This window comes from Oncorhynchus keta, chromosome 36 (genome assembly GCF_023373465.1).
Source record: "Oncorhynchus keta strain PuntledgeMale-10-30-2019 chromosome 36, Oket_V2, whole genome shotgun sequence".
NCBI classification, from domain to species: domain Eukaryota; kingdom Metazoa; phylum Chordata; class Actinopteri; order Salmoniformes; family Salmonidae; genus Oncorhynchus; species Oncorhynchus keta.
The window spans coordinates 16752420-16765623 of record NC_068456.1 but is presented as its reverse complement, the minus strand read 5'-3'; the positions used below and the strand labels follow the sequence as shown (position 1 = coordinate 16765623).

General features: G+C 41.5%; 1 protein-coding gene across 2 annotated transcripts in view; it reads left to right on the top strand.

Annotated features, from left to right (window-relative positions):
- The window catches only part of LOC118369715 (cGMP-dependent protein kinase 1), a 140670-nt gene that overhangs the window by 90465 nt on the left and 37001 nt on the right, over positions 1-13204 (top strand). For both annotated transcript variants that reach the window (XM_035754346.2, XM_035754345.2), the window contains exon 4: positions 7605-7710. In XM_035754346.2, coding sequence (XP_035610239.1) covers positions 7605-7710 — 106 coding nt within the window. The remainder of the gene's footprint in view (positions 1-7604; positions 7711-13204) is intronic.

Below are 13204 nucleotides of genomic sequence, written 5' to 3'. Positions count from 1 at the left end.
GTATCTATCCAAAATGGAGATGTATGGATAAACTACTTCTCCAGTTTTTTTGGCTCTATAACAAGGAACAAACAGCAAAAACTTATACGTGATCAAATGCGAATCTTATAATTAACTAGTAAAGACTAGCAGAAACCACTGGATCTTCCAATTACATTGAATGAACTACAGGACAAAATACAAACCCTCCAACCCAAAAAGGCCTGTGAGGTTGATGGTAATTCTAAATGAAATTATACAATATACAGACCAAAAATTCCAATTGGCTATTCTTAAACTCTTTAACATCATCCTCAGCTCTGGCATATTTCCCAATATTTGGAACCAAGGACTGATCACCCCAATCCACAAAAGTGGAGACAAATTTGACCCCAATAACTACCGTGGGATGAGTCAAAAGCAACTTTGGGAAAATCCCCTGTATTATTGTTACTCGTACATTTCCTCGGTGAAAACAATGTGCTGAGCAAATGTCAATTTGGCTTTTTACCAAATTACCATACAACAGACCACGTATTCACCCTGCACACCCTACCTTTCAAAAGTTTAAATAGCACCCGCAACACACCAACTTTAACAGTGAAGAGGCGACTCTGGGATGCTGGCCTTCTAGGCAGTGTTCCTCTGTCCAGTGTCTGTATTCTTTTGCCGATCTTAATCTTTTATTTTTATTGGCCAGTCTGAGATATGGCTTTTTCTTTCCAACTCTGCCTAGAAGGCCAGAATCCCAGACTCGTGTCTTCACTGTTGACATTGAGACGGGTTTTTTGCAGGTATAATTTAATGAGGCTGCCAGTTGAGGACTTGTGAGGCATCTGTTGCTCAAACTCGACACTCTAATGTACATGTCCTCTTGTTCAGTTGTGCACCGGGGCCTCCCACTCCTATTTCTATTTTGGTTAGAGACAGTTTCGCTGTTCTGTGAAGGGAGTAGTACATAGCGTTGTACCAGATCTTCAGATTCTTGGAAATTTCTCACATGGAATAGCCTTCATTTCTCAGAACAAGAATAGACTGAAGAGTTTCAGGAGAAAGGTATTTGTTTCTGTCCATTTTGAGTAGCCTGTAATCGAACCCACAATTGCTGATGCTCCAGATACTCAACTAGTCTAAAGAAGGCCAGTTTTATTGCTTCTTTAATCAGACCAACAGTTTTCAGCTGTGCTAACATAATTGCAAAATTGTCAATTAGCCCATTAAAACGATAAACTTGGATTAGCTAACACAACGTGCCATTGGAACACAGACATGATGGTTGCTAATAATGGGCCTCTTTATGCCTATGTAGATATTCCATTAAAAAACAGCCGTTTCCAGCTACAATATTCATTTACAACATTAACAATGTCTACACTGTATTTCTGATCAATTTGATGTTATTTTAATTGGCAAAAAATTTGATTCTTTTTCAAAAACAAGGACATTTCTAACTGACCCCAAACTTTTGAATGGTAGTGTATATCAACATATTTGCGAGGGCACTATACCAGGCTGCTACACCCGGCCTCATCCTACTAGAATCTGAAGTTAAATGTCTACTGTTTGCTGATGATCCGGTTCTTCTGTCCCGAACCAAGGAGTAGCTACAGCAGCACCTAAGCCTTCTGCACAGATTCTGTCAGACCTGGCAGTAAATCTCAGTAAGACAAAAATAAGGGTGTTCCAAAAATGGTCCAGTTGCCAGGACCATACAAAACAAATTTCATCTACACTGTTGCCCTAAAGCACACAAAAAACTATACATACCTCGGCCCAAACATCAGCGCCACAGGTAACTTCCACAAAGCTGTGAACAATCTGAGAGACAAGGCAAGAAAGACCTTCTGTGCCATCAAAAGGAACATAACATTTGACATACCAATTAGGATCTGGCAAAAATACTTGAATCAGTTATAGAACCCATTGCCCTTTATAGTTGTGAGATCTGGGGTCCACTCACCAACCAAGATTTTACAAAATGGGATAAACACCTAATTCAGACTCTGCATGCATAATTCTGCAAAAATATCCTGTGTACAACGTAAAGCAACAAATAATGCATGCAGAGCCGAAATTAAGGAAATCTTTGACTATGTACATACTTTGACTATGTACAGACTCAGTGAGCATAGCCAGAAAGGCTGCCAAAGGAAGACCTGGTTCTCAAGAGAAGACAGACACAACACACTTCCCACAAAATGAGGTGGAAACTGAGCTGCACTTCCTAACATCCTGTCAAATGTATGACCATATTAGAGACACATTTTTCCCTCCGATTACACAGACATACAAAGAATTAAAAAACAAATCCAATTTTGATAAACTCCCATATCTGTTGGGTGAAATACCACAGTGTGCCATCACAACAGCAAGATTTTGGATCTGCTCTCACAAGAAAAGGGCAACCAGTGAGGAACAAACACCTTTGTAAATACAACCTTTATTTATTTTCTCCTTTGTACTTGAACTATTTTCACATCATTACAGACATAATATGACATTTGAAATTAATTTATTATTTTGGAACTTTTGTGAGTGTAATGTTTACTTTTGTTTATTTCACTTTTGTTTCTGTATTTCACTTGCTTTGGCAATGTAAGCAAATGCTTCCCATGCCAATAAAGCGCCTTAAAAATGTAAATTGAATTGAGAGAGAGGGACAAGAGAGGACAATAGTGAAAGATGGTGATATGCGGTGTGAGCCACAAAGTAAGAGTGAATGAAGAGAATGAACATGTATACCAACAGAAAGCTCCTCCATGTCGTACACCACAATAGTATGACAGCATGCCACTTCTCATTGTGAATGTTCAGACCACATTTTGTGCCCAACAGCAGCAGTAGTTGAGACATACAAGCCCCCTGTCCTCTCAGAGCTGCCTATCTATCATCAGGTTAATTACAGAGAGGGACTTATGATAATTCTCAGAGTAGCTAATACCCTAATGACCACTGCTGCTCCGAAGGTTCGGATAAAGATGCATGTTAATTAATATTCCTTCAGTATTCCAACACATTTGCCTTTCCATGCCACAGTGATAAAATTATAGAGTATGATGAGGGGAAATGGGGCTACAGGGAGAGAAAGGGGAGAGATTCATAGAAAGAGGGGGGGGGGGTTGATAGAGAGACAGCGAGGGGGGAGTTAAAGAGGCAAAATCAGAGAAAGATAGGAAGAGAAATACAGTCAGTCTATCCTCCATTATAATAGTGGGGTATGACTGTTGTAGAAAACCCTCAGTCCACTATACAATGTGTGGCCTTTAACTCTCAAAGTGTGACTATCTAATTCTCCCTTACTTCTGAGTGAAACAGTGCCTATAGGAGTCTAGGTTCATAAACTCAGTATCCTTTCTATACCCAGGCACTCTGGACTTTTGTTCCTAATGAGAACGGTACAAGTTGGCACTCTTTTTCATAGTCCTTAGAGTCGGATATGAACAATTGTCCTCCACCCTTTGTTGGTATGCTTTTTTCTGCTGTGTTCCCCAGGAGATGCAGTTCAAATCAAATCAAAGCAAATGTATTTATATAGCCCTTCGTACATCAGCTGATATCTCAAAGTGCTGTACAGAAACCCAGCCTAAAACCCCAAACAGCAAGCAATGCAGGTGTAGAAGCACGGTGGCTAGGAAAAGCTCCCTAGAAAGGCCAAAACCTAGGAAGAAACCTAGAGAGGAACCAGGCTATGTGGGGTGGCCTTTCCTCTTCTAGCTGTGCCGGGTGGAGATTATAACAGAACATGGCCAAGATGTTCAAATGTTCATAAATGACCAGCATGGTCGAATAATAATAAGGCAGAACAGTTGAAACTGGAGCAGCAGCACGGCCAGGTGGACTGGGGACAGCAAGGAGTCATCATGTCAGGTAGTCCTGGTGCATGGTCCTAGGGCTCAGCTCCTCCGAGAGAGAGAAAGAAAGAGAGAAGGAGAGAATTAGAGAACGCACACTTAGATTCACACAGGACACCGAATAGGACAGGAGAAGTACTCCAGATATAACAAACTGACCCTAGCCCCCCGACACATAAACTACTGCAGCATAAATACTGGAGGCTGAGACAGGAGGGGTCATGAGACACTGTGGCCCCATCCGAGGACACCCCCGGACAGGGCCAAACAGGAAGGATATAACCCGGTTTCCCCTCCCCAGTTGTATGTATGCTGTGTGTCTCTTCTCCCTGCTATTGTATTGTTCTCCCTCCATTGGACAGTCAGGATTATGTGACTTGAACTGTGTAAGAATATTCACAAAGTTGCTTATTTATGTGTATTTTATCATGGTTGTCTTTGTTCTTCTGAAACTGACATGAGGGGGTGTCACAACTCATTATAATCCTGGTGCCATACAGCTTTACAAAGCAACTGCAGCAGCGCTGTGTATCACAGCCACCCGGGACCAGAGAGGGACTGTGTTTCAAAGATACTGGAGTAATTTTCAACTTCATAGAGAACATTCACCATGAGAGTACAATGGTGTGATGATTTAACATTTGGGTGCTTCTTTTTTAAAACTTTGAACAATACCAGTACACAAATTAAAACATATAATTATTCGCTGCCTTCTATTAAAAAACAAAGTTACACTGACATTATTCTATTGTATTGAATTACATTACAAATCATTTTGGCAGTCACCCCGCTTGTATATAAATGGTGCGACTTACATTCAGATTTGTAAAGATATTCAAATACTTTTTTATTCTGGTGACTTTGGACAAAGTAATTCTGTTCAATCCTTTCTCCTTTTGCTCTGTGATGTTTTCTCTCCAGCCACTGACAAACAGAGCTCTGACCTCAGTTGATGTATAAGGGCTTAAACAAAGCTGTTCTCTCCCTGAGGGTGACACAAGGCAAATCAACTGATCCTTGATTACACACATCCTTGATTACACACATCCTTGATTACACACAGGCTTTGTGATAATCCCAATCAACAGCTCAATCGATCACATTTGTATGGGAAACAGTTCAAGTGAAAGTAAAAGAGGGAAAGAGCCAGATAATGTTAAGGGAAACATTGACCTTACAATACTCTTTAATTTGGATGATGCCTAATATGAATCAGAACAGATGTTCTATGAACAGGTGCTTCTAAGGGATGGTGGCATCACTGCACTTTTACTTGCTAGCATGATAACAGGAAACTTCCCAAGAGCAAGTGGGACAGATTAAGAAGGGGGAGGGGAAACAACTACAAACTATCAGGGCAAAGCTACTGCCTTTTTAAGATAGGGAAAGTGTGGGGGGTGTATGGGCCACGGAGACCCATGAGGCGGCACATAATTGGCCCAGTGTTGTCCGGGTTATGGGAGTGTTTGGCCGGCTGGGATTTCCTTGTCTCGACATGCTCTAGCGACTCCTTGTGGTTGTGGCAGGCGCCTGCAAGCTGACTGTGATCGCCAGTTGGACGGTGTTTCCTCTGACACATTCGTGTGGCTGGCTTCCGGGTTAAACAAGCAGTGTGTCAAGAAGCAGTGCAGCTTGGCAGGGTCGTGTTTCGGAGGGCGCATGGCTCTCGACCTTCACCTCTCTCGAGTCCGTAGGGGAGTTGCAGCGATGAGACAAGACTTTACCTACCAATTGGACCACGAAAAAGGGGTGAAAGTAGAAAAAATGAAATATGTCTGGGCCTGTCAAGGACAAGGTAGAGGAAGAGGAGACTGTGGCTGAAAGATCACACTTTGTATGCTGTGGGGAACATAAATCCTGATGAGCCTTCATAGCAGACTTGATCACACACCTTTTTTGTGGTTGCAATAGTGTTGTTCCAATCTCTTTAAGGGATGAGCTCCCAAGGGTGCGTGCCTGTGTGTGCGTTGGTGCGTGTGCTTAGAGATCAACACACATTTTTGCTAGTACGTTATATGCAGTATGCATCATGCATGTATTCTCAGTCTGCTTCAATATAATTCCCTCACTACCAGACTCCCACACTTCTCAAGACCCTTCACATTCCACCTCCATCCCTGCCTGTTGTCAACCCAGGGTCTGGAGTGGCTTTAGTACGCTGTCGAGCTAATGGCTAAACGGCCCACAAGCATTAAGACATTCATCTACACACATTGCAGGCTAACTAGCTCCCTAAGTCTCACTGCAATTTAGTCAAGTCTCCAAATAACCCACTTACCCTCACTGCAATGCGCTCCTGGCCTCTCAATATCTGATTTCTCCATGCCCTGTGAATTGCCCACTCACTGCCGTAGCACTCTGTTGGCTCTGTGTTTACACAACTACGTCACTCCTCTTAACAGCTGTTGCTTTAGCGCCTAACAGGAATGTTACTCCAAAATATTTTCTAGCCCTCTTCTCCGAGGCTTGGGTTTCAGAGGTCTGGAATGGCGGTCTGTTCTCTAGTAATCATAGGTTGGATCCCTTGATTTCATGCAGCCTGATAGTACTGGAAAGCTGACAACAAAAGGGTGATACTGTGGCTTCACTAAGACTTCTGCTAGACTGTGAAATTTCCATCTGCCATATTGCGTCCATTTAACCAGTGTTTCAGCTCCGTGTTTGTGAGTTATCTAGGCCCAAGAGAAATAGGTTTTTGGAATGTGTTTTCGTTATTTAGTGCTTAAAGAAGGATGCATTGTGGGCCTCCCGGGTGGCGCAGTGGTCTAGGGCACTGCATCGCAGTCCGTGGGGCGAAGCACAATTGGCCTAGCTTTGGCCAGGTTAGGGAGGGTTTGGCCGGCAGGGATATCCTTGTCTCATCGCGCACTAGCGACTCCTGTGGCGGGCCGGGCGCAGTGCACGCTAACCAGGTCGCCAGGTGCACTGTGTTTCCTCTGACACATTGGTGCTGCTGGCTCCTGGGTTGGATGCGCGCTGTGTTAAGAAGAAGTGCGGCTTGGTTGGGTTGTGTATCGGAGGACGCAGGTCTTTCAACCTTTGTCTCTCCCGAGCCCGTACGGGAGTTGTAGCGATGAGACAAGATAGTAACTACTAACAATTGGATACCACGAAATTGGATGAGAAAAGGTGGTAAAATAAAAATAATAAAAAAGGATGCACAGTCTCCTTCCTCATTAGTTGGTACAAGGTCTGCAGACAGTTTCAGCCTGTGAAGAAAACTGATCTAACTGGGACTAAAAAGAGCCTGACCATCTAATGAGAGAATCTCTCCTGTGGTCTGGCAGTGTTTGATCACACAGAAAACAGTGGGCTTAACTGTTGCTCCTTGGAAGTATGTGGGTGGGTGTGTGTGTGTTATCTTGCCTACCCTTAAGTGTATGTTTGTCAATTAATTGGTGTTTGTGTGTGTTCTGATTAGAAGAGGAGGAGTCAGTGTTACAGTGACACAGACATCCAAGTAGACAGGTCAGGATCAGAACAAACAGGCAAAGCAACAAACAGATGAACATGCACAGACATGGTCAGCCAAATGAATCCATTCATCAGTGATGGAAGTCATTCTAATAGCCTTTCTGCGGTGGGTTCTTATGGGATAGCCTGGGCCGGTTTAAGTTCTTTCTCTCCTCATCTCTCTCAAAAGTGCACTCATGTTGTCCAAGTAGACACCTGGTTAATGATGATATCTCATTATATTGTGAACATGACCTGGTATCCATGTTTCTTCCGGACTATTCTGATCACTCCTTTCTTCTCCATGTTCTCCCTCTCCAGCTCTCACCAATGTGAAGTTATGGGCCATCGACCGACAATGCTTTCAGACTATTATGATGAGGACGGGCCTGATCAAACACACCGAATACATGGACTTTTTAAAAAGGTGAGGAACAGAAATACTATAAATTCCCTGTATATAGCTACATTCTTATGTATTTTATTTTATTCCTGTTTTGTTAGTTACTATTTGATATTATTTTTAAACTCTGCATCATTGGGAAAGGTTTGTAAGCAAGCATTTCAATGTAAAGTCTACACCAGTTGTATTCAGTGCATGTGATGAAAAACATTGGATTTGATTACATTATAACATTTAATTATTTATCAATATACCAGACTCATACGACCTAGGGTTGGCGACATTGAAGTGATTTAACATTGAAGTCACATTTCCCCATTTGTATCCAGTTACATAATGATAGTTAACCGGTGCAATTGTCAAATGCATGCTTGTTTGCAATTTCGACCTGTTAGAGCCGGTGCCCTTCTGTTTTCAAACCCTAGTGCCAGGTTTGTTAATTGACCTGTCTGTCTTATATGAGTCTCTTGCACTGAGGTAGGAGGGGTGGCAGTATCTGAGGTGTGTCCTTATAAAAACATATACCAGTGACAATTTCAGGCAGCACTGGTGGGGATATTTAAGACCAACCAAAAGCTGGTGTTAGCAGTAACTTGGTTGGTTATGGTATGGATTCTGACAGTGGAAGTGCAGCCTGTCCAGCCATGACAACCACATGTGTTACGCACGCCTCTGTGAAGTGGGAACGCAACACCCTGCTACAACTCAACTCTCTGTGAAGCGAAAGAGGTGTGGACTGTAGGTGCGAGTAAGGATGACAAAAGGCAGAATTTACCCCTTACTAGGAATTTATTCCTTCACACGGTAATATGGGGAAAAGGGGCTGGACGGAACCAAAGCAAAGAAAGTAAATGTCAAAGCCCCCCTCTCCTATCTTACCTGCCTAGTCACTACTTATCTAACTTAGCACCACCTTGTGCGCTAACCAAAATACAGGGGGTGGTCCGCCCAGGTCTTACCTAGTGTGCCTAGACAGTGAATATACTACTCTTGCCTAAGCACTCCCTAGGTGCCTTCCCCCCATGGGAACAAATTAAACAGAATAACACAAACAATTTCAATAATCAAAACAGTGCGTCCTATTGACACATAACAGACATAACCAATCAGCTCCCTCAGCAACAACTAACATAGTACACACCAAATCGCTTTCTGAGAAACAACCAACACTATATAACCCTCAGCTCCCTGAAAAACGACCAACACCACTCTCAGCAATTGAATTCTCTATATCACAATCTATATCACAATCAATCTCTCCAGCAATGATCTTCCAGCAATGATCTCTCATCTGAACAGAACACAGTCTTTTATATAGCTTCAGAAGGAATGGGTAATTGGAGACAGCTGCATCTTGATGAGGGGGCGGGGTCAGCTCTCCAATTAGCCATGGAGTCGACCAATCAGCTGCTTGAGGGATTTCAGGAAGCCATTTACTGAAATACACACATGCAAATACACCAACTACAACACAGAAACTGGGGAATGTAACAACATGGAACAAGATTAATTTTATTTTTTGTTCCCGTAAACCTTGTATTTAGAAACATAAAAACAAGTATTTGTTCACATTTCGTTTAATTTGATTAAAAACCAAGCAAAGCTTCCCCTCCTCTCAATGAAGGCTGTTTTTTGGTCATGACCAATGCATTCGACAGTTAGTCAAACCTTTCATAAAGGGTTTGACTCATGAGACCTCTTAATTAATCAAAAACCCAAAGAATGTAAATTAATCAAAACCAAGCCTTAATTCACACAATATTTTTTTTTTTAGCAACAATATGTCCTACACAGCCCAGGACTCATAGCCCTACCACCAGTGATAATAGATTTTCCATTGCATTTGGTTTGTTAAAATAGAGCCCAATGTCTCCTTCAAGTTTGTTACGCATCTGGAAGTACCCACTCTACCGGAAAAATTATTATCCCTTCTTCCTGCTCTCTTTCTTCTCTCTATCTGACGTTGGCATTAGCATAGGGTTTGGCAGAGGAGACGGGCTGAAGACAGGGAAGCCTATTATCATATTAAAGGCAGAATTTTGTTGCACGGACATACAGCGTGGGATAAAATATGTCCTCATCAAAAGATGGAGGGAGAGGAGCGTGTCATATGTATCAAGCAGGATATATGAGGTGCATTGGAAATGTACTGCTTTCTCTCTCTGTTCTGCTGTCTGTCCCTCTGATTGTCCCCCTGTTCTGTCTTTCACAATCTTTCCCTCTTTTTGCCAAGCAGCAGCTACTCTTCCTGGGGTCCAGAAAGCAGTTATATACAATTAAAAACATTACATTACATTTCACAACAGATTTCCCATTACGTGTGTGCACTCAGGCCATTACTCTACCACTTATCTACAACAACAAAAATATACGTGTATATGTGTATATTGTGTATGTTATCATGTGTGTGTAGGTGTGTGTCTGTGTGTGTACCTCTTCATAGTCCCTACTGTTCCATAAGGTCTATTTTTATCCGTTTTTTATCTGATTTTACTGCTTGCATGAGTGAGTTGATGTGGAATATTGTTCCATGTAGTCATGGCTCTATGTTGTACTGTGCGCTTATAGTCTTTTCTGGACCTTAAAGACATTTCTGGTAGCATGTCTTGTGGGGTATGCATGGGTGTCTGAGCTGTGTGCTAGTAGTTTAAACAGACAGCTCTGTGCATTCAACATGTCAATACTTCTCACAAATACAAGTCCTTCTCTCCTATACTTTGAGCCTGGAGAGATTGACATGCTTATTATTAATGTTAGCTCTCTGTGTACATTTAAGGGTCAGCCGTGCTGCCCGGTTCTGGGACGATTTTCCTAAGTCCCTGTTTGTGGCACCTGACCACATGACTGGACAGTAGTCCAGGTACGACAAAACTAGGGCCTGTAGGACCTGCCTTGTTGATAGCATTGTTAAGAAAGAAGAACAGCGCTTTATTATGGACAGGCCTCTCCCCATTAGTTTACAATCCAGAATTACTCCAACAGTTTAGTCTCCTCAACCTGCTCATTTTCCAAACTTTTCATTACAAGATTGAGATTTAGGGTTTGGTCAATGATTTGTCCCAAATACAATGCTTTTAGTTTTTGAAATATTTAGATCTAACTTATTTCTTGCCACCAATTATGAAACTGACTGCAGCTCTTTGTTAAGTGTTGCAGTGATTTCACTTGCTGTGGTAGATGACGTGTATAGAGTTGAGACATCAGCAGACATAGACGCACAGGCTTTACTCGGAGCCGGTGGTAGGTCATTAGTAAAGTTTGAAAAAAGTAAGGGGCCTAGAAAGCCGCCCTGGGGAATGCCTGACTCTACCTGGATTATGTTGGAGAGGCTTCAATTAAAGAACACGCTCTGTGTTCTGTTAGACAGGTAACTCTCGATCCACAACATAGCAGGGGATGTAAAGCCATAACACATACGTTTTTCCAGCAGCAGATTATGATTGATAATGTCAAAAGTTGCACTGAAGTCAAGCAAAACAGCTCCCATAATATTTTCATTATCAATTTCTCTCAGCCAATCATCAGTCATTTGTGTAAGTGCGTACATGTTGAATGCCCTTCCCTTTAATTCTGCTGAAAATCTGTTGTTAATTTGTTTAAATAGCATTGTGTCTGGTCAAACAATTATTTTGAAACAAGTTTACTATGGGCTGGTAACAGGCTGATTTGGTTGGCTGTTTGAACAAGAAAATGATTTTTTCCCCCTCTTCCACATTTACTTTACAGAATTCAAAATTACAATTATTGTATTTCAGAATTTGGTCAGTTATGCATGGGTGTGTAGGTTCAGAATTTGTTGTTGGCATGTCATGCCTAAATTTTCTAATTTTGCCAATGAAAAAAATATAAGTGGTTGTCAATATCAATGGGTTTTGTGATGAATGATGGAGCCAAGTTGACCATTTTTGCCACAATGTCATTTAAGGTGCTCCAAAGCTTTACTATCATTCTATATATGATTTATCTTTGTTTCATAGTATAGTTTCTTCTTCTTGATCAGTTTAGTCACATGATTTCTCAATTTACAGTACATTTGCCAATGGGACTTATTTTCCATTCCTTTTGTCTCATCCCTGTCGCCCATAAAATGTTAAAATTCCTTTATCAATCCACTGGGATTTAACCGTTTTTACAGTCATTTTCTTAATGTGTGCATGTATATTAGTAACTGGAATAAAGACTTTCATAAATGTGTCAAGTGCAGTGACTGGTTTCTCCTCATTACATACCACAGACCAGCAAATATTCTTTACATCTTCAAAATAGGAAACACTACAAAATTACTCATATGACCTCTTATACTCTATATTCCAGCCAGCTGTTGGAACTTTGGTTTTCCTAGATATGGCTACTATATTATGATCACTACATCCAATGGATTTGGATACTACTTTAAAGTAGATTTCTGCAGCATTAGTAAAGATGTGTTTCATTGTAAATATCCTGTTAGGTTGACTGATAACCTGAATCAGGTTGTAGGCACTGGTTAGATTTTGAAGATTTTTCTTGAGTGGGCAGCTTGATGAAACTAAATCAATATTAAGGTCACCCAGAAAATACAGTATACCTCTCTGTTGATATCACATACATTATCAAGCATTTCACTCATATTATCCAGATACTGACTGTTAGCACTTGGTGGTCTACAGCAGCTTCCCTCAAGAATGGGCTTTAGGTGAGGCAGGTGAACTTCAACAGCATTCAACATGAGGTCCTCTCTAAGCTTTACAGGAATATGACTCTGAACATAAACGGCAACAACTCCACCATTGGCTTTCCTGTCTCTTCTGAAGATGTTCAAACCATGTATCATCAAAGGTATTATCTTAGTGAGTTTCAGAGATATATGTCAGTATATGAATATTATCTGTTCCTGGCAAGTTCTCGATTTCAAGAACCTTGTTTCTTAGGTGTCAGAGGAATGCCCGTAAAATTGTCAGAGTCTCCAGTCACCCAAGTCATAGACTGTTTTCTCTGCTACTGCACGGCAAGCGGTACCGGAGTGCATAAGACTGCTGACAAATTGATCAAATGGCCACCTGACTATTACATTGACCCTCCCCCCATTTGTTTTGTACACTGCTGCTACTCACTGTTTATTATCTATGCATAGTCACTTCACCCCTACCTACATGTACAAATGACCTCTAACCTGTGCCTCCGCACACTGACTCTGTACCGGTACCCCGTGTAGCCTTGTTATTGTTGTGTTATTGTGTTTCTTTTTATTATTTTTTACTTTAGTTTATTGGGTAAATATTTTCTTAACTTTTCTTGAACTGCACTGTTGGTTAAGGGCTTGTATGTAAGTAAGCATTTCACTGTAAGGTGTGCACTTGTTGTATTCAGCTCATGTGACAAATAAAGTTTGATTTGATTAGAATTTACTGGGAGGCTTATGAGAGGTAGACATGACAGTGATATTTATGTTTGAGCTGATTCAGTGCAGGGTGAGTTGGCCCCAAACTGACTTCCTACTAGGGCATACCGCCTCAGTGCTAACAGTATAGGTTCTTAG